A 23,172-nucleotide genomic window follows, 5' to 3' on the forward strand; every position below is an offset into this window, starting at 1 on the left:
CAAGTATTTATCCTGGGGCGGCATGGTGGCCCAGTGGTTAGCCAGGGACCTGGGTTCGATTCCCGGCTTGGGTCACTGTCTGTGTGGAGTCTGCACGTTCTCCCCGTGTCTGTGTGGGTTTCCTCCGGGTGCTCCGGTTTCCTCCCACACTCCAAAGATGTGCTGGTTAGGTGCAGTGGCCATGCTAAATTCTCCCTCAGTGTACCCAAATAGGGGATTTTTACAGTAACTTCATTGCAGTGTTAATGTGAGCCTACTTGTGACACTAACAAATGAACAAGCTTTAAAACTTTAAACTTGCTAATCTCTGTGACACTAAGGGGCAATTTAGCACGGCCAATCCACCTAACCTACACATCTTTGGACACTAAGGGACAATTTAGCATGGCCAATCCACCTAACCTACACATCTTTGGACATTAAGGGACAATTTATCATGGCCAATCCACCTAACCTGCACATCTTTGGACACTAAGGGACAATTTAGCATGGCCAATCCACCTAACCTACACATCTTTGGACATTAAGGGACAATTTATCATGGCCAATCCACCTAACCTGCACATCTTTGGACACTAAGGGACAATTTAGCATGGCCAATCCACCTAACCTACACATCTTTGGACATTAAGGGACAATTTATCATGGCCAATCCACCTAACCTGCACATCTTTGGACACTAAGGGGCAATTTAGCATGGCCAATCCACCTAACCTGCACATCTTTGGACTGTGGGAGAAAACCGGAGCACCCGGAGGCAACCCACGCAGATCCGGGGAGAACATGCAAACTCCACACAGACAGTGACCGCGGCCGGAATCGAACCTGGGTCCCTGGCGCTGCGAGGCAGCAGTGCTAACCACTGTGCCACCCTTTTTGTTTGGTTTTCTGTAACAGTAGCTTTCCTATTCCTCTTCACGCTGAGCGAATTCCGTCACCCTCTCCAATTCCCTTTTGTTTTTAAGAATCGGCGTGAATGCCGTTCTACCCCCAACTTGCCCCGTACTCGACAAATACCATCTCGAAAGGTGATTGGCCGTGCTTCAGTTGTCACTGGCAATGCAAGAGCTTCTTGTAAACCCCGTGGAAGGATACGTAATTGGTCTGTCTTTATCTGGAGGGCTTAGTTGAAGCAGCGCTCCAATCGATGCAGTGAATTTGTTCAAAGCTTGTTTGTTGGAACCGCCGGGTACCGCCATGTGGTGTTGAATCATTGAGCAGAAATCAGTGTGACCTTTGTTCTTCCCGCCAAACACTAATGCTACTGTTCGGCAATGAATGCATAATTCCTCCCGATTTCGAGGGTTCGAATGCTTCTATTAGTTTTCGTAAGGAATAAGCATGCAATGGTAAAGGGCACACTCGCGGGCAAACGGATTACCCAGAATTTTTACGCTGTCGTCCTTAAACTCTGCCCTCCTGTGACTTGGGGTGATGCCTCTCCGTCCCCTCCGCAAGCCCATTCCCGGCCCCCAGGTCTTTGGGCAGGATGGAGGCAGTGGGATCCGGGAGTTGCTTCCTTCTGCCTCACCGTTAAGAGGCTTGCTGAAGCAACTTGACAGGAAGGTTGTCGCCATTCTGAATGGTCGCCAGCTCCTGTTGTTCTTGAAGGAGCACTTGAGAGTGTCTTTGGGGCATTTCTTCGTCCTCTGCTGGAACACTTTGAGAGTTAAGGAAACGGCATGGCAGGGGAGATGGTTTTCGACCATCCGGTGTCCTATCCCCAGTGGCGAGTAGCTGGTTAGACTCTGTCAGCATTCTGCCTCAGACAACAAGGCATCACTGGGGCAACAACATGAGCCGATAGAAAAGCGGCAGAGCACGAAGAAAAGGGGGCATGTCCTCTCTCTGTCTGACCCTGAAATACCCCAACTTAACTATCCTGAAGATGGTGGCACAGTGGTTAGCACTGCCGCCTCACAGCGCCAGGGACCCGGGTTCGATTCTGGCCTCCGGTGACTCTGTCATGCGGATTGTCCCCAGTGTCTGCGTGGGTTTCCCCCGGGTGCTCTGGTTTCCTCCCACAGTCCAAAAGATGTGCCAGTTAGGTGCGTTGACCACGCTAAATTCTGCCTCGGTGTACCCGAGCAGGAGTGTGGTGACGAGGGGATTTTCACAGTAACTTCACCGTGTTAATATAAGCCTACTTGTGACGCACATAAAATAAACAAGTTATAGAAAATGCTTCATCATTTATATATTAATGGAACTGTCATCCACTTCCAATGGTAAAAACAAAAGAAATGTTGACACTTTGGACACAGCTCTCTCACTCAATGTTGTGTGGAATCAGCACACACCTCACTTCACTCACCCTCGCTTTACGTACGAATCACTTCAGTCACACCAGGAGGACAAAAACTACACTGACAGGAATCAGCGGAATGGGGCAACCCTGCGCCCGGGGCAACGGTCAACAAAATGTCTCGTGGGGGCCGCACTCGGATGTGGCCCACTAGGCCGCAGGCTTCCGACTGCCGTGCTAGGAGATGGAGAGAATGGGCCCATAAAATACCGACCGAGCCCCGATTACGAGGCTGCTTCGTGGTCACATGGCTGCGCAGTCGCTGTAGAGGAATGCAGGTTGACGGTTAAAGAAGCGAGACATTCAGAAGCTTTGCCTAATGCTACTCCAAGCCCAAGAAGATAGCTATGACGTGAGCCTGAATTTGCAGCACTTGGTTAGGCAGTGAGAAAGCATTATGTGAGGATATTGGAATTTTGGAGAACGCTGTAATTGAGGGGGCGTGCTAGATTGACGTTTTTTTAAATGTTAGGTTAGGTTTTGAGGTTAAATGAGGAAACATTTATTTCCTCCAGCTGGTGAATCAGTGAAAGGTTGATTTTTAAAAATCATGGTGACATAGCATGACTTGTTTGAAATAATTTGGAAATCTTTTCTGGAGGAAGATGCAGTTCCTTTTAGAGTGGGATTTTTGGTGTAGTAAAGAGCTGGCATCGACACCAAAAGTCCAACTGGCTTCCCTTTTTGTGTGTAATGCGATGGGATAGGAACTCTCTCTTCACCCCCTACTCGCTTGCCCAACAATCCATTCCCTGATGTTCTGAGGTGGATTGACAAATATAACTGGAGTTTGGTTATGACAGAACCGTCGAAGCTTTTAGTCTGCCACTCATCAGGTACTTGGATGCCAATACAAGGTGGGGGGGGGGGAACAACAATTTATACTGCGAGGGGGGGAGAGAGAGAGAGAAACCCAACCAATTGACATTCATAAATTGTTGTTTTTCCTTTTGATATTGTTCTGATGAGTGCCAGGTGAAAAGCTTTGACAAACTTCCCCCACCTCCGTGGTGTGTCTCTCTAATGGTGTTACGGGAACGTCATGTGAGGAGCCTGGGTCTGCACTCGGAGAGTTTAGGAGGATGGGGTGGACTGGGATCTAATCGCAACTTACAGAATATTGAGAGGCCTAGATAGAGTGAGCATGGAGAGGATATTTCTACGAGTGGGAGAGGCTCGGATCTTCGGTGAAGGGACATTCCTTTAAAACCGAGACGAGGAGGAATTTTTTCAGCCAGAGAGTGGTGAATCTGTGGAACTCATTGCCGCAGAGGAGGCCGGGTCATTGAGTGTCTTTAAGACAGAGATAGATAGGTTCTTGATTAATAAAGGGATTGGGGATTACGGGGAGAAGGCAGGAGAATGGGGATGAGAATCATATCAGCCATGATTGAATGGTGGAGCAGACTCAATGGGCTGAATGGCCTAATATGGTCGTATCTTCCACCTCTATGTGACGGGGGGGGGTGGTGGGGGGGCAGACAGTCCCTATTGAAAGATAGTATCTGTTTGACCACTTTGGGCTCTCCCTCAGCACTGCATTGGGAGGACCTGACTTCAGTTTTGTGCTTTTTCCCCAAGTCTCCAGAGTAGGACTTGAACCCGCAACCTCCGGGGAAGCTTATGGGGTTCTTGCCTTTGTTTGCCAAGGCAATGCGATGCTGGAACTGTGTGGAACAGTAGTTGGGCTCCAGCTGCAACCAGCTTGGGAAAGATGTGGTTGTACTAAAAAAGAAAGTTTATTTATCAGTCACAAGTCGGCTTACATTAACACTGCAATGAAGTTACTGTGAAAATCCCCTAGTCGCCGCACTCCACTTCGGGTACACTGAGGGAGAATTTAGCACGGCCAATGCACCCTAACCTGCACGTCTTTCGGACTGTGGGAGGAAACCGGAGCACCCGGAGGAAACCCATGCAGACACGGAGAACATGCAGACTCCACACAGACAGTGACCCAAGCCGGGGAATCGAACCCGGGTCCCTGGCGCTGTGAAGCAGCAGTGCTAACCACCATGCAGCCATTCTTAAGAGGAAGGGCTTTGTTGAGGGGTCCTGTAACTTGGCTGGGTGGGCGTAGATTCCGGGTGAGGGAAATGAGTTGAGGGGTAATGAACTCATTGCCTCAAAAGGGCCATAACAGTTCATTGCTTTTAGGTTACAGCACTACAAGTGTATATTCAAGGTTGCAGGCTAAGATCGAGAAAGTTGGATTAGGCTGGGTGGCTCTGGCTAGCCTGGATGTGATGGGCTGAATAGCCTCTTCCCAAGTTGCGGGATTCTATATTATTTCAGATTCTGTGCCATGGAACTCTCTCCACTATCCCACACGATGCAGGGATGTACTGCTGAGGCTGTATAAGGCTCTGGTCAGACCACATTTGGAATACTGTGAGCAATTTTGGGCCCCGTATCTAAGGAAGGATGTGTTGGTCTTGGAGAGGGTCCAGAGGAGGTTCATGAGAACGATCCCAGGAATGAAAGGCTTGACGGCGGAGTGGGGGGAATCTCATTGACAAGTACGTGAATAGGATGGGAATAGAGGGATACGGTCCCCGGAAGGGAAGGGGGTTTTAGTTCAGTCGGGCAGCATGGTCAGTGCAGGCTTGGAGGGCCGAAGGGCCTGTTCCTGTGCTGGAATTTTCTTTTGTTCCAATACTGATGGGCCTGGGTAGAGTGGACGTGGGGAAGATGTTTCCATTGGTCGGAGAGACTGGAATCCGAGGGCACAGCCTCAGAGTAAAGGGACATCCCTTTAGAACCGAGATGAGGAGGAATTTCTTCAGCCAGAGGGTGGTGAATCTGTGGAATTCATTGGCACAGAGGAGGCCGGGTCATTGAGTGTATTTAAGACAGAGATAGATAGGTTCTTGATTGGTAAGGGGATCAAAGGTTACGGGGAACAGGCGGGAGAATGGGGTTGAGAAACGTATCAGCCATGGCGGAGCAGATGGGCTGAATGGCCTCATTCTACTCCTGCATCTTATGGTGCTGTGATGCTGATAAACTCTCCTGAAAATAACAACTGAATCCTTTTTTACAACAAACTGCCTTTCTGCCCCCTTAAAATGTTTCATTGAGGTGAAGTATCCTCTTTCCTGCATTGTAACAGTTGTGTGGAGCATGACACTGTCTTTTGATCTTGCAGAGGGCGGGTTTGAAGGAGCCTTTCTGTGCAATGTCCTGATGAACTTGAATTTTTTTTACCCAAAAAGAAAAATGCCACAAGTGAATCCTGGAGTGTCCTCGATGAGGCAGCAATTTCTAAAGATGATTTATGCACTCTGTTCCTCTGATGATGTGGTGCCACTGCAGTCTTCAACCCCACTGAGCATGACGCACTCTTTAAGGAGATGTGTTTTTTTTTTGTTTGATACAATGCTTCCCTCCTGAATGTCTTCATCCATTTTACAGGATGTGGGCATCACTGGCTAGACCAGACCAGCATTTATTGCCCATCCCTAATTGCCCCTTGGAGGTGGTGCTGAGTTGCTGCCTTGAACCCGCTGCAGTCCGTGTGGTGTAGGTACACCCACAGTGCTGTTAGGGAGGGAGTTCCAGGATTGTTATTGGACATCAGTCAGTCCATGTGGTGTAGGCACACCCACAGTGCTGTTAGGGAGGGAGTTCCAGGATTGTTATTGGACATCAGTCAGTCCATGTGGTGTAGGTACACCCACAGTGCTGTTAGGGAGTGAGTTCCAGGATTGTTATTGGACATCAGTCAGTCCATGTGGTGTAGGTACACCCACAGTGCTGTTAGGGAGGGAGTTCCAGGATTGTTATTGGGCATCAGTCAGTCCATGTGGTGTAGGCACACCCACAGTGCTGTTAGGGAGGGAGTTCCAGGATTGTTATTGGACATCAGTCAGTCCATGTGGTGTAGGTACACCCACAGTGCTGTTAGGGAGGGAGTTCCAGGATTGTTATTGGACATCAGTCAGTCCATGTGGTGTAGGTACACCCACAGTGCTGTTAGGGAGGGAGTCCCAGGATTGTTATTGGACATCAGTCAGTCCATGTGGTGTAGGCACACCCACAGTGCTGTTAGGGAGGGAGTCCCAGGATTGTTATTGGACATCAGTCAGTCCATGTGGTGTAGGTACACCCACCATGCTGTTAGGGAGAGTGTTCCAGAATTGTTATTGGACATCAAAATGGACTATTATTTAAATGGTAAAAAATTGCAGCATGCTGCTGTGCAGAGGGACCTGGGTGTCCTTGTGCAGGAATCACAAGGAGTTGGTTTGCAGGTGCAGCAGGTAATTAAGAAGGTAAATGGAATTTTGTCCTTCATTGCGAGAGGGATGGAGTTTAAAAACAGCGAGGTTATGTTGCAGCTGTATAAGGTGCTGGTGAGGTCGCACCTGGAGTACTGAGTACAGTTTTGATCTCCTTACTTGAGAAAGGATATACTGGCACTGGAGGGGGTGCAGAGGAGCTTCACGAGGTTGATTCCGGAGTTGAGAGGGTTGGCTTATGAGGAGAGACTGAGTAGACTGGGGCTATACTCATTGGAATTCAGAAGAATGAGGGGAGATCTTATAGAAACATACAAGATTATGAAGGGAATAGATAAGATAGAAGCAGGGAAGTTGTTTCCACTGGCGGGTGAAACTAGAACTAGGGGGCATAGACTCAAAATAAGGGGGAGCAGATTTAGGACTGAGTTGAGGAGGAACTTCTTCACACAAAGGGTTGTGAATCTGTGGAATTCCCTGCCCAGTGAAGCAGTTGAGGCTACCTCATTGAATGTTTTTAAGGCAAGGACAGATAAATCTTTGAACAGTAAAGGAATTAAGGGTTATGGTGAGCGGGCGGGTAAGTGGAGCTGAGTCCACGAAAAGATCAGCCATGGTCTTATTGAATGGCGGAGCAGGCTCGAGGGGCCAGATGGCTTACTCCTGCTCCTAGTTCTTATGTTTATTTGCTAACTAATTTTAAAGAGGGGTTTTCAGTCTATATGAGGAACATGGCTTGAATTGAAATTCATTGTGATCGGTTAGCAGTTAAGATTTGTATCTTGTCATATTTAAATATTGTTCCAGTGTGAATGTGCTAATTCACTTGTCATCGTTAAACTCGGAAGCAGAAGTTTGTTTATCAGTAGAATCGCGCTTGGGAGTGCAGCATCCTATTCTCACGCAAGCGCCAAAATAGAAAATTGTTGGGACCTAGTCTGGCTTCATACTATGTCTCGTGGGACCGGAAGATTCCGTCGGTGGGAAAGGCTGGAAAATCCCGACCTAGGCATGGGGCAATCTGGGATTGCAGGGGGGACTGTCTCTTCCCCCTCGGCATCTTGGTAGTTTCTTCCTCCTGAGTCTGGTTACTGTTCACAGCAGAATTAAATGGCGTAATCTATTCAGCAACAGATCATGGATAATCAGAGATTTTTGCCCTATTTCCTCTAATTCTTCTGTATTTACCACCCAACCAATATCAACCCCCTCCAACGCAGATGAGGAATTGAGTCTGGATGCGTCTTGTTTAATTTGTGGTGGTAGTTTACTCTGGGCCAACCTTTCCTCTTCAGCCCATTACAGTACTTTTGTTGTGGTTTCTATTTGTCCATGGGATGTGGGGACCTGACTCTTGTTCTGATTGCTCTTACTTGACTCTCTCTTCTGGGCTAACTGGCGTCTCGGTCCGCTTCTCCCAGTGGTTCAGCTGGTAAATGCGTGGTCTGGAAGGTCTTTGGTTGCTTGGCCCATTGTGTTATGGCCCTGCAGTTGCCCTTGTGGGTTTAGAGATCGATAGAGAAGAGGAATGGGTGAGGTTTGATCTCTGGGTGGTTATCCAATGGCTACTGCTTTGTGTGCAGACATGAGGTGCATAGAATCCCTACAGTGCAAAAGGAGGCCATTCGGCCCACTGAGTCTGCACCGACTCTCAAAGAGCATCTTAACCAGGCCCTATCCCTGTAACTCCACACATTTATCCCCGTAACCTGCATCTCTTTGGACAGTAAGGGGCAATTTAGCATGGCCAATCCACCTAATCTATACATCTTTGGTCATGCTAAATTGCCCCTTAGCGTCCAATCAACCTAACCTACACATCTTTTGTGGGAGGAAACCGGAGCACCCGGAGGAAACCCACGCAGACACGGGGAGAATGTGCAAATTCCGCACAGACATTGACCCAAGCCGGGAATTGAACCCGGGTCCCTGGCGCTGTGAGGCAGCAGCACTGTGCCACCCATATAAAATTAGACCTCGCGTTATCTTTTATCCTTAACCCAAGGGTAATCTTTAGGGCGGCACGGTGGCACAGTGGTTAGCAGTGCTGCCTCACAGACCATGGACCCAGGTTTGATTCCCAACTTGGGTCACTGTCTGTGTGGAGTTTGCACATTCTCCCCGTGTCTGCGTGGGTTTCCTCCGGGTGCTCTGGTTTCCTCCCACAGTCCAAAAGATGTGCGGGTTAGGTGGATTGGTCATGCTAAAGTGCCCCTTTAGTGTCAGGGGGACTTGCTAGGGTAAATGCATAGGGTTATAGAATCATAGAAACCCTACAGTGCAGAAGGAGGCCATTCGGCCCATCGAGTCTGCACCGACCACAATCCCACCCAGGCCCTACCCCCACATATTTACCCGCTAATCCCTCTAACCTACGCATCTCAGGGGCAATTTTAACCTGGCCAATCAACCTAACCCGCACATCTTTGGACTGTGGGAGGAAACCGGAGCACCTGGAGGAAACCCACGCAAACACGAGGAGAATGTGCAAACTCCACACAGATAGTGACCCGAGCCGGGAATCGAACCCGGGACCCTGGAGCTGTGAAGCAGCAGTGCTAACCACTGTGCTACCGTGCCGCCCTTATGGGGATAGGTGGGATTGTTATTGCAGACCCGATGGGCTGGATGGCTTCCTTCTGCACTGTCTGGATTCTACGGCCATCCATTTGAAACGTAGGGCGGTAGAAATTAGCACAGTAGAGGACTAAGGCGGCAACGTGTAAAGATTGATTGCCTTCCATGTACTTGAGGATATTTTTCTGGTAAGGCGGATAGACGAAACCTGTTCCCACTGGCTGATTAAGGACTCGGACTTTGGACAGGGTATACAATGGTGGGGGGGGGGAATGTGAGGTGGAACCTTTTTACACAGCGAGTGGTAATGACTGAGAACTCGCTGCCTATCAGAGTGGTGGGAGCAAAAACCATGATTTTTAATTGGATGGGTGCTTGGGAGGGAAGGGGGGGCGGGGGCAAACTTGGAGAAATGGAGCGACTGACAGGATTACTCTGCAGGAAGCCAGGGTGATGGAGAGAATTGCTGACTCTCTGCCTTAATGTGACTCTGTGCCACTTTATTGAAACTTGTGTGCCTGGCCTTGACAACTGTTTCCTATTATATGTTTCTACCCCACTCTGGCTGTTTTGTTTCAGGTGGCAATGGATTCTGACAGGAGCAAGTGTTGTGACCAGTTTTCTGTGTTCCTACGGCCCCCCCGCCGCCACTGTTAACTGTTCCTCTTCTCTCGCCCTCCCTACAGATCTCTGGCATTGCCCTCATCGTGGTTGGTATTCTGGTCCAGACCAAAGTCAATGGCACCCTGCACATCAGCAGTGTTGCTGCCTCCGGAGCCCCCATCGTCCTCATCGTAGTTGGTGTCGTCATCAACTTTGTGGCTTTCTTTGGCTGTTGTGGTGCCTGGAAGGAAAACTACTGCATGGTGACCACGGTAAGAGATCGATCGGGACTGTTTAAACCATCGGAAAGGTATAGGGGCACTCGCCAGTCCCAATGTGGCACCGAGGGCATTTTACATCATTGCTTTTTGTCTCGATCCCAAATAGCCCCAGTCTTCTGGGACTCGTGCATTTGCAGCCGCTTGTCATGCCAAGCTGCCCACGTGAAGGTGGCACTGGTTAGTAGGGTGGGTTGACCACTTCCAAGTTGATTCCATGCCAACCTTTGGGGAGGCTGGGAGTGAGCATCCCATGTGGATTGGCAAGCCTGGTGCACAGATCGCCCACTGTAGAGTGACATTGTGGCACAGTGGTTAGCACTGCTGCTTCACAGCGGCAGGGACCCGGGTTCAATTCCAGCCTTGGGTGACTGTGTTTCTTGCGTTCTCCCAGTGTCTGCGTGCATTTCCTCCCACAGTCCAAAGATGTATAAGTTAGGTGGAGTGGCCATGGTAAATTGCCCCTTCGTGTTAGGGGGATTAGCAGGGTAAATACATGGGGTTACAGGGATAGGGCCTGGGTGGGATTGTTGTCAGTACAGGCTCGATGGGCCAAATAGCCACCACCTGCACTGTCAGGATTCTATGTAGGTACCTTTCCACTTTTGCTTCATGTATTTTAGTGAGGCTTGCATCAAACCTGTGGGATAAATGTTAAGTTCCTCCCGATCTTCACTATGCTACTGTGGCACTTCCATAGACTGGTGATTTATCCAGCATTCCTGTATTCCTGGTGGGTATTGAGGTGTCTGTTGCTATGCTGGTTTTTCTAGGTGGGTAGGTGTAAAGTGATGTTAATCCACGGTCACATTTTTTGAACTTGTTCACGGAACATGCCTGGCCTGGCCAGCAGTTATTGTCCATCCCTATTTATCCTCGGGAAGGTGGTGGTGACCTGCTGCCTTAATGTAGGTGCTGTTAGGGAGGGAGTTCCAGGATTGTTATTGGACATCAGTCAGTCCATGTGGTGTAGGTACACCCACAGTGCTGTGAGGGAGGGAGTTCCAGGATTGTTATTGGACATCAGTCAGTCCATGTGGTGTAGGTACACCCACAGTGCTGTTAGGGAGGGAGTTCCAGGACTTTGACCCAGCGACAGTGAAGTTACGGCGATATATTTGCAAGTCAGGATGGTGAGGGACTTGGAGGGAAACTTGCAGGTGGTGGCGTTCCCAGGTATCTGCTGCCCTTGTCCTTCTAGATGGAAGTGGTTGTGGGTTTGGAAGGTGCTGTCTAAGGAGCCTTGGTGAGTTGCTGCAGTGCATCTTGTAGATGGTACACACTGCTGCTACTGAGCGTCGGTGGTGGAGGGAGTGGATGTTTGTGGATGGGGGGCCAATCAAGCGGGGCTGCTTTGTCCTGGATGGTGTTGAGCTTCTTGAGTGTTGTTGGAGCTGCACCATCCAGGCAAGTGGGGAGTATTCCATCACACTCCTGACTTGTGATTGTGGACAGGCTTTGGGAGAGTCTTAAGTGTTACTTGCCGCAGAACTCCCAGCCTTTTAAACCCACCCTTGAACAGTCATAGATACAGTTGCAACACAAGTTTCTGGTCAATGATAACCCCCCGCCAGGCTGTTGACAGTGGGGAATTCAGCAATGGTAGTGCCATTGAATGGCATGGGGCGATGGTTAGATTCTCTGTTGTAGGAGATGGTTGTTGACTGGCACTTGGCTGGCACAAATGTTACTTGGCAGTGTCCAGGTCTTGTTGCAACGGTGGTGTACGTTTCTCTTTCCCAAGAGTCTGCACTCGCACGATGGACTCAATGGTGATGTCACCACTTACCCCTCCCCAAAGACCAAAAATGCAGATGAGGAGAGGTTGACGTGTTTGGATACTCCGCAATCACCTGGGGAAGTGTGTGGAGACAATCTGATGGGCAGCTTAGTGACCAGCTTGTATGCTCTGCCAATCATTGGGGACACAATGGTGTTCCCTCGGTCACGTCTTGGGCCTAAATCTAGAATAATTGTTCACCCATTGGTTGGCTTCTGGTCACCGGGGATCGTGACCATTCAAATTTAGCTTCTAATTTTCTACCCAATTGATTTCTTGAATCCAATAGCCTCAGTAAAAGCCACTGTTTGCTGGATGTGAGGGAATGTTTTCTTAGAATCCCTACAGTGCAGAAGGCGGCCATTCGACCCCTCGAGTCTGCACCAATTCTCTGACACAGCATCTTACCCAGGCCCAACCGTGCACATTTACTATGCCAATCCAGCTAACCTACACATCTTTGGACACTAAGGGGCAATTTAGCATGGCCAATCCACCTAACCCGCACATCTTTGGACACTAAGGGGCAATTTAGCATGGCCAATCCACCTAACCCGCACATCTTTGGACACTAAGGGACAATTTAGCATGGCCAATCCACCTAACCCGCACATCTTTGGACACTAAGGGACAATTTAGCATGGCCAATCCACCTAACCCGCACATCTTTGGACACTAAGGGACAATTTAGCATGGCCAATCCACCTAACCTACACATCTTTGGACACTAAGGGACAATTTAGCATGGCCAATCCAGCTAACCTACACATCTTTGGACACGAAGGGACAATTTAGCATGGCCAATCCAGCTAACCTACACATCTTTGGACACGAAGGGACAATTTAGCATGGCCAATCCAGCTAACCCGCACATCTTTGGACACTAAGGGACAATTTAGCATGGCCAATCTACCAAAAAGTTGTCATGAGTTGGGGAGCCAATTTCTAAAATGTTTTCCTGGAGGTGAAAAATTGTTGTTTTGTCTTTTAGTTTGCAGTTCTGCTCATCCTGATTTTCATTGTGGAAATTGCTGCTGCCATCACTGGTTACGTCTTCAAGGACAAGGTGAGTAGTGCACTGTCGTGTCTGTGTGGTGGGGCTGTCCTTCAACTTGGAGGAGCCAGATCAGACTGTCCATTGCATTTGATGCTATGGACGTGTAGCCTTACATTAACAGTAAAAGTAGAAGATGCTGGAAAATCCCGGCAGGTCTGCCGGCAGCTGAGGGGAGAGACGAGGGCCAACGTTTCGTCAGACTTGAGAGCAAAGAAAATCAGCAGAGATTTATACTATGAGGATATGGGGAGGCTGGAATTGGGCAAAGGGAATGTAAATGGTGATGATTAAGGCTGAGAAAGGTGCTAATGGCGTCCATTAAGTGATCGGAATGTGTGAATGGCAGAATGGAGGTACAGACTGTTAAAGGAGTGCCTGAGAAATGTGGCAGTTGCCCCGAAGGGTTTTTGGGGGGGCGGGGGGAGCAAGAAGAGGCTTAAATTAACACTGCAATGAAGCTACTGTGAAAATCCCCTAGTCGCCACATTCCTGTGCGGGTACACCGATGAAGAATTTAGCACGGCCAGTGCACCCTAGCCAGCATGTCTTTTGGACTATGGGAGGAAACCGGAGCACCCGGAGGAAACCCACGCAGACACGGGGAGAACGTGCAAACTCCACACAGACAGTGACCCAAGCCGGGAATCGAACCCGGGTCCCTGGCGCTGTGAGGCAGCAGTGCTAACCACTGTGCCACTGTAGCGCCCAGTGGATTTTGTGGTTCCACAAGATGACTAGGTTTAATGGCGTTTTATTACCTTCAGTAGGAGTTACCTCATGAGACCTCCTGCAAGAATTTGCCCCGCCGAGCCTAGGGAAGGTGGAAGAATGCTCCAGTTCGATCGTTCTTTGAACAAAAACCTTTTTTTATATATAAACATTTTCCATTGCTCTGGCTGCAGAAGTATCAATCCGCTTAGATTTTTTGTCCCCTCATCGAAGAATGTCTTTTACTGATTGGACATTGCTAACAAACTCTTAAGCTTTGTCCTTGAACTTTCTAAGCTGTTTCCCTTTTAGTTGAGTCGGCAAGTGGAAGCAAAGGGCATTTGTAACTCTTGTTCAGTTTAATCACCCAGGTTAAAGACTTTAAATGGTGACCGATTTCATCTTAAACCCAGGACGTCCCAACTGAGGTTTCACAGTGTGAATGGTGTAATGGTTATAAGCTTCAATCAGATGTTTTTAGCCGATTGATTGGTGGTTATTGTTGAAAAGGGGTGTATTCCATAAAGAATGGACAAGGAGATCATTATGATACATTTGGCCAATGGCAGAGAGCATGCAACCTTTGAACCCTGCTCCACTGTTGATCATTAATGGTTGAAATTGGAATGATTTGTCCATTTTGGTGTAGTACTGATTTCTGTGGACATTATTTTCCTCCATTGCCCAGATTCGTGGAGCCTTTGAGAGCTCTTTTAATGAGACTATGAAGAATTACAACACGTCAGAAAATGCCAAGAATATTGACAACTTGCAGCAACAGGTGAGTTCATAGAATCCCAACAGTGCACAAGGAGGCTGTTTGGCCTGTCGTGTCTGCACTGGCTCTCCGACAGAACATCTTACCTAGCCCCATGTGTTTGCCCCACTAATTCACTTAACCTGCACATCTTTGGACACCAAGGGGCAGTTTAGCATGGCCAATCCACCTAACCTGCACATCTTTGGATGTTAAGGGGGCAGTTTAGCATGGCCAATCCACCTAACCCGCACATCTTTGGACACTAAGGGGCAATTTAGCATGGCCAATCCACCTAACCTGCACATCTTTGGATGTTAAGGGGGCAGTTTAGCATGGCCAATCCACCTAACCCACACATCTTTGGATGTTAAGGGGGCAGTTTAGCATGGCCAATCCACCTAACCCACACATCTTTGGATGTTAAGGGGGCAGTTTAGCATGGCCAATCCACCTAACCCGCACATCTTTGGATGTTAAGGGGGCAGTTTAGCATGGCCAATCCACCTAACCCGCACATCTTTGGATGTTAAGGGGGCAGTTTAGCATGGCCAATCCACCTAACCCGCACATCTTTGGATGTTAAGGGGGCAGTTTAGCATGGCCAATCCACCTAACCTACGCATCTTTGGACTGTGGGAGGAAACCGGAGCACCCGGAGGAAACCCACACAGACACGGGTAGAATGTGCAAACCCCACACAGACAGTGACCCAAGCTGGGAATCGAACCCGGGTCCCTGGCGCTGTGAGCCAGCAGTGCTAACCACCGTGGCACCCCAAACAAATTGGAGAAAAGTGGAGAGCGGGCAGTTCCAGGTGAGCGCTTCCTAATTTGTTAAAAATGTCTTCCTTTTGGCCCATGCTGTTGGCTGGGGTGTAGACGCAGATAAACATTAACCATCTCATCTCCTTCAGTGATGCTGCACCCTCTTTTTAAATGTCGTTAACTTTGCAATTGTCCCTTCAGATTGCCTACCAAAGGAAAGCTGGTGATATCTGGAAGCTTTGTCGGTGCTGCGAAGCCAGTGCTTGCTTGTTTTGAAGGGAAAATAAAATGCAAATGTACAAGGTGTTAGTCTGGTCACCCTGGATTAATGAGAGCGAGGAGGTCAAATCGCTTGAGAATTATTCTCCGCCACCCCCCACTTGACCTTGCACCTGACCGTGATCATACTCCTGCAGTACAGAAGAGGCCCTTCGGCCCATCGAGTCTGCACCAGCTCGTGAGAAACACCTGACCCCCCCCCCCACACAACTAATCCCATCTACGAGCACTTGACCCATAGTCCTAAATCCATAAGACATAGGAGCAGAATGAGGCCACTCGGCCCATCGAGTCTGCTCTGCCATTCAATCATGGCTGATATTTTTCTCATCCCCATTCTCCTGCCTTTTCCCCATAACCCCTGATCCCCTTATTAATCAAGAACCTATCTATCTCTGTCTTAAAGACACTCAATGACCCGGCCTCCTCTGCGGCAAAGAGTTCCACAGATTCACCACTCTCTGGCTGAAGAAATTCCTCCTCATCTCTGTTTTAAAGGATCGTCCCTTTCACCTGAGGTTATGCCCTCTGGTTCTAGTTTTTCCTACTAGTGGAAACATCCCCTCCACGTCCACTCTATCCAGGCCTCGCAGTATCCTGTACATTTCGATAAGATCCCCCCTCGTCCTTCTAAACTCCGAGTACAGACCCAGAGTCCTCAACCGTTCCTCATACGACAGGCTCTTCATTCTAGGGATCATTCTTGTGAACCTCCTCTGGACCCTTTCCAAGGCCCAGCACATCCTTCCTTCGATGCGGGGCCCAAAACTGCTCACAATACTCCATATGGGGTCTGACCAGAGCCTTATACAGCCTCCGAAGTACATCCCTGCTCTTGTATTCTAGCCGTCTCGACATGAACGCTAACATTGCATTTGCCTTCCTAACTGCCGACTGAACCTGCACGTTAACCTTAAGAGAATCTTGAACAAGGATTCCCAAGTCCCTTTGTGCTTCTGATTTCCTAAGCATCTCCTGAATGTGCCAAGTGCTCATCCAGGTACTTTTTAAAGGATGTGAGGCATCCCACCTCCACCACCCTCCCAGGCAGCGCATTCCAGACCCTCACCACCCTCTGGGGCAAAACATTTTTCCTTGGATCCCCTCTGAGCCTCCTGCCCCTCACCTTGAACCCTATGCCCCCTTGTTATTGGCCCTTCAACTACGGGGGACAGCTGCTTCCTACTCACCCTCTCCATACCCCTCGTAATCTTATCCACTTCAATCATGTCCCCCCTCAGCCTTCTCTGGTCTAGAGAAAACAATCCAAGCCTATCCAGTCTCTCCTTATAACTCAGATACTCCATCCCAAGCAGCATCCTGGTGAATCTCCTCTGCACCCCCTCCAGTGCAACCACATCCTTCCTATAATGTGGCGACCAGAACTGCACACAGTGCTCCAGCTGTGGCCTCACCAACGCTCTGTACAGCTCCAACATTACCTCCCTACACTTATACTCTATACCACGACTGATATAAGCAAGTGACCCACATGTCGTCTTAACTTTGGGGAGGCGATGGCTGAGTGGTATTATCGCTAGACTATTAATCCAGAAACGCAGCTAAATGTTCTGGGGACCCGGGTTCGAATCCCGCCACGGCAGATGGTGGAATTTGAATTCGGTGAAAAACAAAATCTGGGATTACTAATCTACTGATGACCATGAAACCATTGTTGGAAAAACCCATCTGGTTCCCTTTAGGGAAGGAAATCTGCCGTCCTTACCTGGCCTGGCCTACATGTGACTCCAGAGCCACATCAATGTGGTTGACTCTCAACTGCCCTCTGGCAATGAGAGATGGGCAGTAAGTGCTGGCCCAGCCAGCGATGCTCATGTCCCATGAATGAGTTTGAGAAAAACTACCCTACTAGTCTGTCCTGCCACCTTCAGGGATCTGTGGACAAATGCTCCCAGATTCCCTGAGCTTCTTAGTGTCCCATTCGTTGAGTGTGCCCCTGTTTCACCCTGCAGCATATATGTAGAGTAAGTCACCTGAATGTGTGTTTGGTTCCCTCTTCAGTTTCACTGCTGTGGAAGTGCTCGTTACACAGACTGGTTTCCCCCCAATCGAGTCCCAGATTCCTGCTGTAAGGTCCCCGTCCTACACTGTGGGAGAAACGTGACTGCTTCCAACATATACCAGGAGGTGAGTGTCCAGTCATGACTGCTTGTCTTCCACGTTGCATTGTGTGTGAGTGCCCACCAGATGGGAATGGGAGGGTGGGAAGGAGTTCCCGGTTGCTGGCTTGATGCCTTTTTTAGGCATAGCAAACTGAGAGGGATTGTATCAAACTCCCTCTGGGTGAATGTATGGTGAATATTCCATGTCTCACTAGCATGGAAGCACCTCAGAGTGCAACTTGGCGAAAATCGGAATATTATTGCATTCTCTGTAGCGGCCAGTTTAAAAGGTTTGTAATGTTCTTCCTGATATTTTGGGAATTAAGTATATTTTTGCAAAAACGGGCAGACGGTCCCACCACCCCATAGTTCTCCTTGCTTAGGCAGGCTGCAACTGTGCACAATCCCAAGTAGAGAAACACTTGATTTATTATTGTCACATGCATTGGGATACAGTGAAAAGTATTGTTTCTTGCGCACTATACAGACAAAGCATACCGTTCATAGAGCACATAGGGGGAGAAGGAAAGGAGAGGGTGCAGAATGTAGTGTTACAGTCACAGATAAGGTGTAGAGAAAGATTAGCTTAATGCGAGGTAGGTCCATTCAAAAGTCTGATGGCAGCAGGGAAGAAGCTGTTCTTGAGTCGGTTGGTACGTGTCCTCAGACTTTTGATCCCTTTCCCAAAGGAAGAAGGTGGAAGAGAGAATGTCCGGGGTTCGTGGGGTCCTTAATTACGCTGGCTGCTTTGCCGAGGCAGCGGGAAGTGTAGACAGAGTCAATGGATGGGAGGCTGGTTTGCGTGATGGACTGGGCTTCATTCAAGACACTTTGTAGTTTGTTGCGGTATTAGGCAGAGCAGGAGCCATACCAAGCTGTGATACATCCAGAAAGAATGCTTTCTATGGTGCATCTGTGAAGGTTGGTGAGTGTCGTAGTGGACATGCTGAATTTCCTCAGTCTCCTGAGAAAGTAGAGGCGTTGGTGGGCTTTCTTAACTATAGCGTCGGCATGGGGGGACCAGGACAGGTTGTTGGTGATCTGGACACCTAAAAACTTGAAACTCTCGACCATTTCTATTTCATCCCCGTTGATGTAGACAGGGGCATGTTCTCCTTTACACTTCCTGAAGTCGATGACAATTTCCTTTTGTTTTGTTGACATTGAGGGAGAGATTATTGTTGCCGCACCAGTTCACCAGATTCTCGATCTCCATTCACAGAGGGTCTGATCCCTCTGCTGCCATCACGGTCTCTGACCTATCCCGCTGGGTAGGTTTGGTAGGGTTGAGGTGCTAGGGGAGTTTAGCATCCATTTGCATCACTTTCTTTAAGCAAAGGAGAGCCTTGGCGCACATCAGAACCTGCCTTGTGTCTGGCAGGTTTGTTTCTGTGAATCCGTGCGCGCTGTAAAATGCAGAGGCCTATCTTGTGTCTTGTTGCTCGAGTGATCTGCCATTTGCTGCAGTGGCACCCCAGCCAAAAGGCACATGGTTGGAAGCCAAGTGGGCGATGGAGCAGATTGTGCACTTGTACCTGGTTATGTCACTGGATTAGGAAATCGGCCCAAATCTTCCACAGAACACTTAATATTCTGCAATTAGCTCTTTTTAGCAAAAGAAACTGGCCGGTTAATGTCCTAATTATGTTGGGTTTTACACAAGATGTGGTTTGCACGCGTAGATTCAAACTAACAACAGATTTATTTTGGGACCTCTGGCTTGTACAAACTCAAAGTAAAGCAGCAGCCTGTGCAACACCCTAATGACATCACTATCAAATCACGTAATTAGCTCTTAAAGCAACCTGCAACCACTTAAATATATATATATATTATATATATATATATATATATACCACATTGCTGTAGAAACCCAATAGGTTCATTAATATTCCTTTATTTTTTTAGAGAAAAGGGAACCCGGAAAACAGTCTGTGCAACACCCTAATGACATTGCCACCAAATCATATGATTAGCTCTTAAAGCAGCCTGCAACCACTTAATGTATAACAAAGTGACCGTGAAGCTGTTATAATTACTGTAAAAACGCCACTGGTTCACTAATATCCCTTATCCTGCAATCCGAGTTCATTCATATCCCTTACTTAATGTAGATGAGCCTTTTTCTTAACTCCAGAAGCCACTGTGCCCAGTTACTCAGGGATGGGCAATAAATGTCAGCCTTGCCAACAATGCCCACACCCAATCCAGCAAGATGGCGGACACTCTGGGGACTTTGTTCCGTTGTGATCAGAGCACTGGGCTTCCCTGTCGCACGCTATCAAATCCTGGCGGAGTAGGCTGACGGTTGGCACAGCTTATTGAGTTGACTCTTGCCCCGAATTGGCATCTACCTGAAGAGTACAAAATTTGCATTGCGCGCTGAAGCTGTCCTGCACTACCTCAGCGCGATGCACCCGCTATCTATAAATCCTTTCCATACAGCATTTTGGGGATCTTGTCATGAGGTCTATGTCGTTCATTCACCATGTGTTTGCAGCCTGGTTAATGCCGTACAGTGTGATCATTTGCCCTCTTTCTCCTGCACCTTTTGCCTTTCAGTAACTGCTGTTTTAATGGTCTTGTTCTCGACCTTTCCCACAGGGTTGTGTGAGCCTCATTAACACCTGGCTCCAAAACAACATTGTGATTGTTGCAGGGGTGGCGCTGGGCATCGCCTTGTTCCAGGTAAGGGCAGTTCCACAGCTTCTGTGTAGCACTGATCTATAAAGCAAAATTTAACAGCCAGCGCAATTGAGACACAAATCGAACCGATCGAATCCCTACAGGGCAGGAGGAGGCCGTTCGGCTCATTGCATCAGCACTGGCTCTCCGACAGCGCATTTTACCCAGACCCACCCCCTGCCATAACCCCCTAACCTACACTTCTTTGGACACTGAGGGGCAATTTACCATGTCCAGTCCCCCTAACCTGCACATCTTTGGACACTAAGGGGCAATTTAGCATGGCCAATCCATCTAAGCTATGCATCTTTGGATATGAAGGGGCAATTTAGCATGGCCAATCCACCTAACCCGCACATCTTTGGGAGGAAACCGGAGCACCCGGAAGAAACCCATGCAGACACTGGGAGAATGTGCAAACTCCACACACACAGTGACCTGAGGCCAATTTGGAGGCAAGATTGGAACCTATACCAAAATGTCTCCCATCTGGAGCAGTCAGCCATCTTGTATCCCATCTGGACCTCTCCATAGTAACAAGAGAAATGACCAGTTAATCAGTTTTAACGTATGAAATAGCTTTGCGTTTTTAAAAACAAAATGTTTTTCTTTCAGCTTCTGGGAATCATCTTTGCGTGTGTGCTGATGAAAGGGATCAGAAGTGGCTACGAAGTGATGTAGTCGCCATCTTGAAAAATGCCGACTTATGTCGATATATATTTTTGTCTGTAATTTTTTTTGCCACAACTGTGAATGTTAATCGCAATGGAAATTCATTCCTTAAAAGGAAATTTAATGTCTGTACTTTTTTCTATCCTGCTTTTGATGGTTATTTTTTTTTAAATGTATAAATACTAAAAATGTACATGACCGACTTGCCAAATGCAGCTCCCATCTCCAGTTTCTTTTCGGGCATACTCTGTTCCTTGCGGACTATGAAGATTCGGCGCACTCTGAAGAAAAGCATCTTCTGCAGGGGCAGCCTCCTTTTGGGAGGCGCCTTGCTAAAAAATTGCTGATGGGCCTTAATTTAGCATTGTGGCCTACCCAACCACCCCCTTACGGAGCCTTTTGGTGTGAGGTGGTTTCCAGTTGGACAGCACTTAGCTGTATGTTTGCCTTAATTGAGACTACCAGGCACTCCATGTGTTCCGCAATGTGGTTCCATTGCGAGGCCTCTATCTTTTGACAGCATTATCTGCCAAATCTCTTGTGCATGCACACAGGACGGGTTGAGGTGAAGAGAGAGAGAGAGAGAAGCTGGGGGTTCGAATGCCTTTCTTTTCCTTGGCCTTTTTTAGGTAGTGATCAAAGCCACCCACCACGGGTATGGTGTGAACCATTTCTCTGGTATTTATTTGCCTGCCCAGGAATCCTGGTATGGGGGGCATGCATTGGCATCCTTCTAGTTGTTGAGATGCACCCTTGCTTGTGCCCCTTGCCTTTTTCCTGTGCCCCCTCCATCGTAATTTGGGTTTGTCTACTGCTTGGCATCCTTCTAGTTGTTGAGATGCACCCTTGCTTGTGCCCCTTGCCTTTTTCCTGTGCCCCTCCATCGTAATTTGGGTTTGTCTACTGCTTGGCATCCTTCTAGTTGTTGAAATGCACCCTCGGCCCGTACCCCTGGGGGGGGGCGGTGGGGGATGTTTGCTTTTTTCAGGAGGGTTGTTTGAGTGCCTGCTTAAAGCTGGCTCTCTGCTTGTGAAAATGCCTGGTTTTTAAATTTTATTTTTGGGACATTTGAAGATTGTGCGTGTGTCGAGATGTGATGTTGAGTGAAGTGCCGCAGTGATCAATGTTGTGTATCCTGGCGTCACAGCCTAATCTGATGGCAGCAGCAAGGGACTTCCTTTTTCCTCTTTTTTTTTTTCCTCCCCTACCCGGGGTTTGGATAGGTGCGTGTACTCTTGTGGAGAAGCGGGAGTGGATGTCTTGAGATGTGGGAATAAAAGGACCCCTCTCTTTTTTCCCCCACCCCACAATTTTATTCCAGTCACTCGCTATCTAAAGCCGAATAGTGCAACTGTCCAGTGTGCCACATAACTTGGTCAATGCCAGGGCGGGTTTTTCTGTTGCAGTTGCAGTCTCGACCTTCAAGAGGTGGAATTATCTCCCAAATAATTCTTGAGATGCATTTGGGACCTGAAGTGCGTTTGGTCTTTGTGGTGGAGGTATAAGGAGAAGTAGGTTTCCTCTGGCCACCTGACTGTCAAAATACTCCATCCTAAGAACGTCCGACTAATTTTTTTTCCCCCACCCTAGGGTCAAAAATGCTTTTGTTTATTTAATAATACAGGGGTGAGTGGAATTCCCCGAGATTGGAGTAGGAGGCAGTCTTCAGTAGTGTCTGTCTTGGAAAGTTGGTAAACTTCCCGAGGGTTAATGGCTGTCCTGTACTGCAGAGGGAAGAGGGCTTAACAAAATGAATATGGAGGGTTGGAGACAAGTTGGTATTTTTCCGATCTCTTCAGCATGGAAAATCTGACTGCATGCTACTTTCAATATGGCTTCTCATATATTAAAAGTGTAGAGAGATTTCTCCTGTGTTCCATGTGGCAAAATAAACATTTTTCTAGTTTGTGTGCCATCTTGCTGTGTTGTCTTTTTATTTGAGCACTATTCTACAGTTATCAAAGAACAATACAGCACAGGAACAGGCCCTTCGGCCCTCCAAGCCTGCGCCGCTCCCTGGTCCAAACTAGACCATTCTTTTGTATCCCTCCATTCCCACTCCGTTCATGTGGCTATCTAGATAAGTCTTAAACGTTCCCAGTGTGTCCGCCTCCACCACCTTGCCCGGCAGCGCATTCCAGGCCCCCACCACCCTCTGTGTAAAATATGTCCTTCTGATATCCGTGTTAAACCTCCCCCCCAATCAGAAGCTGAGTAACTTCTGCTCTCTCTTTCCCCCTCCACAGTCTGAGTCGGCGTCCCCTATCGGTGACCAACCACATCTAAATGAATCTCTTTGCTCCCCTTGCTAACCTGGCAGTGTCAATGTGCCAGCAGCAT

At 48.4% G+C, this 23,172-nt stretch overlaps 1 protein-coding gene across 1 annotated transcript in view; it reads left to right on the forward strand.

Moving 5' to 3' along the window:
• The window catches only part of cd63 (CD63 molecule), a 53,347-nt gene extending 32,401 nt beyond the window's left edge, over positions 1 to 20,946 (forward strand). Inside the window, exons 3-8 of the mRNA XM_078201062.1 lie at positions 9,810 to 9,998; positions 12,776 to 12,850; positions 14,238 to 14,330; positions 17,375 to 17,500; positions 20,080 to 20,163; positions 20,776 to 20,946. Coding sequence (XP_078057188.1) covers positions 9,810 to 9,998; positions 12,776 to 12,850; positions 14,238 to 14,330; positions 17,375 to 17,500; positions 20,080 to 20,163; positions 20,776 to 20,841 — 633 coding nt within the window. The 3' untranslated portion in view covers positions 20,842 to 20,946. The remainder of the gene's footprint in view (positions 1 to 9,809; positions 9,999 to 12,775; positions 12,851 to 14,237; positions 14,331 to 17,374; positions 17,501 to 20,079; positions 20,164 to 20,775) is intronic.
• The last annotated feature ends 2,226 nt before the right edge of the window (positions 20,947 to 23,172 follow it).

The sequence above is a fragment of the Mustelus asterias genome, chromosome X (genome assembly GCF_964213995.1).
Source record: "Mustelus asterias chromosome X, sMusAst1.hap1.1, whole genome shotgun sequence".
NCBI classification, from domain to species: Eukaryota; Metazoa; Chordata; class Chondrichthyes; order Carcharhiniformes; family Triakidae; genus Mustelus; species Mustelus asterias.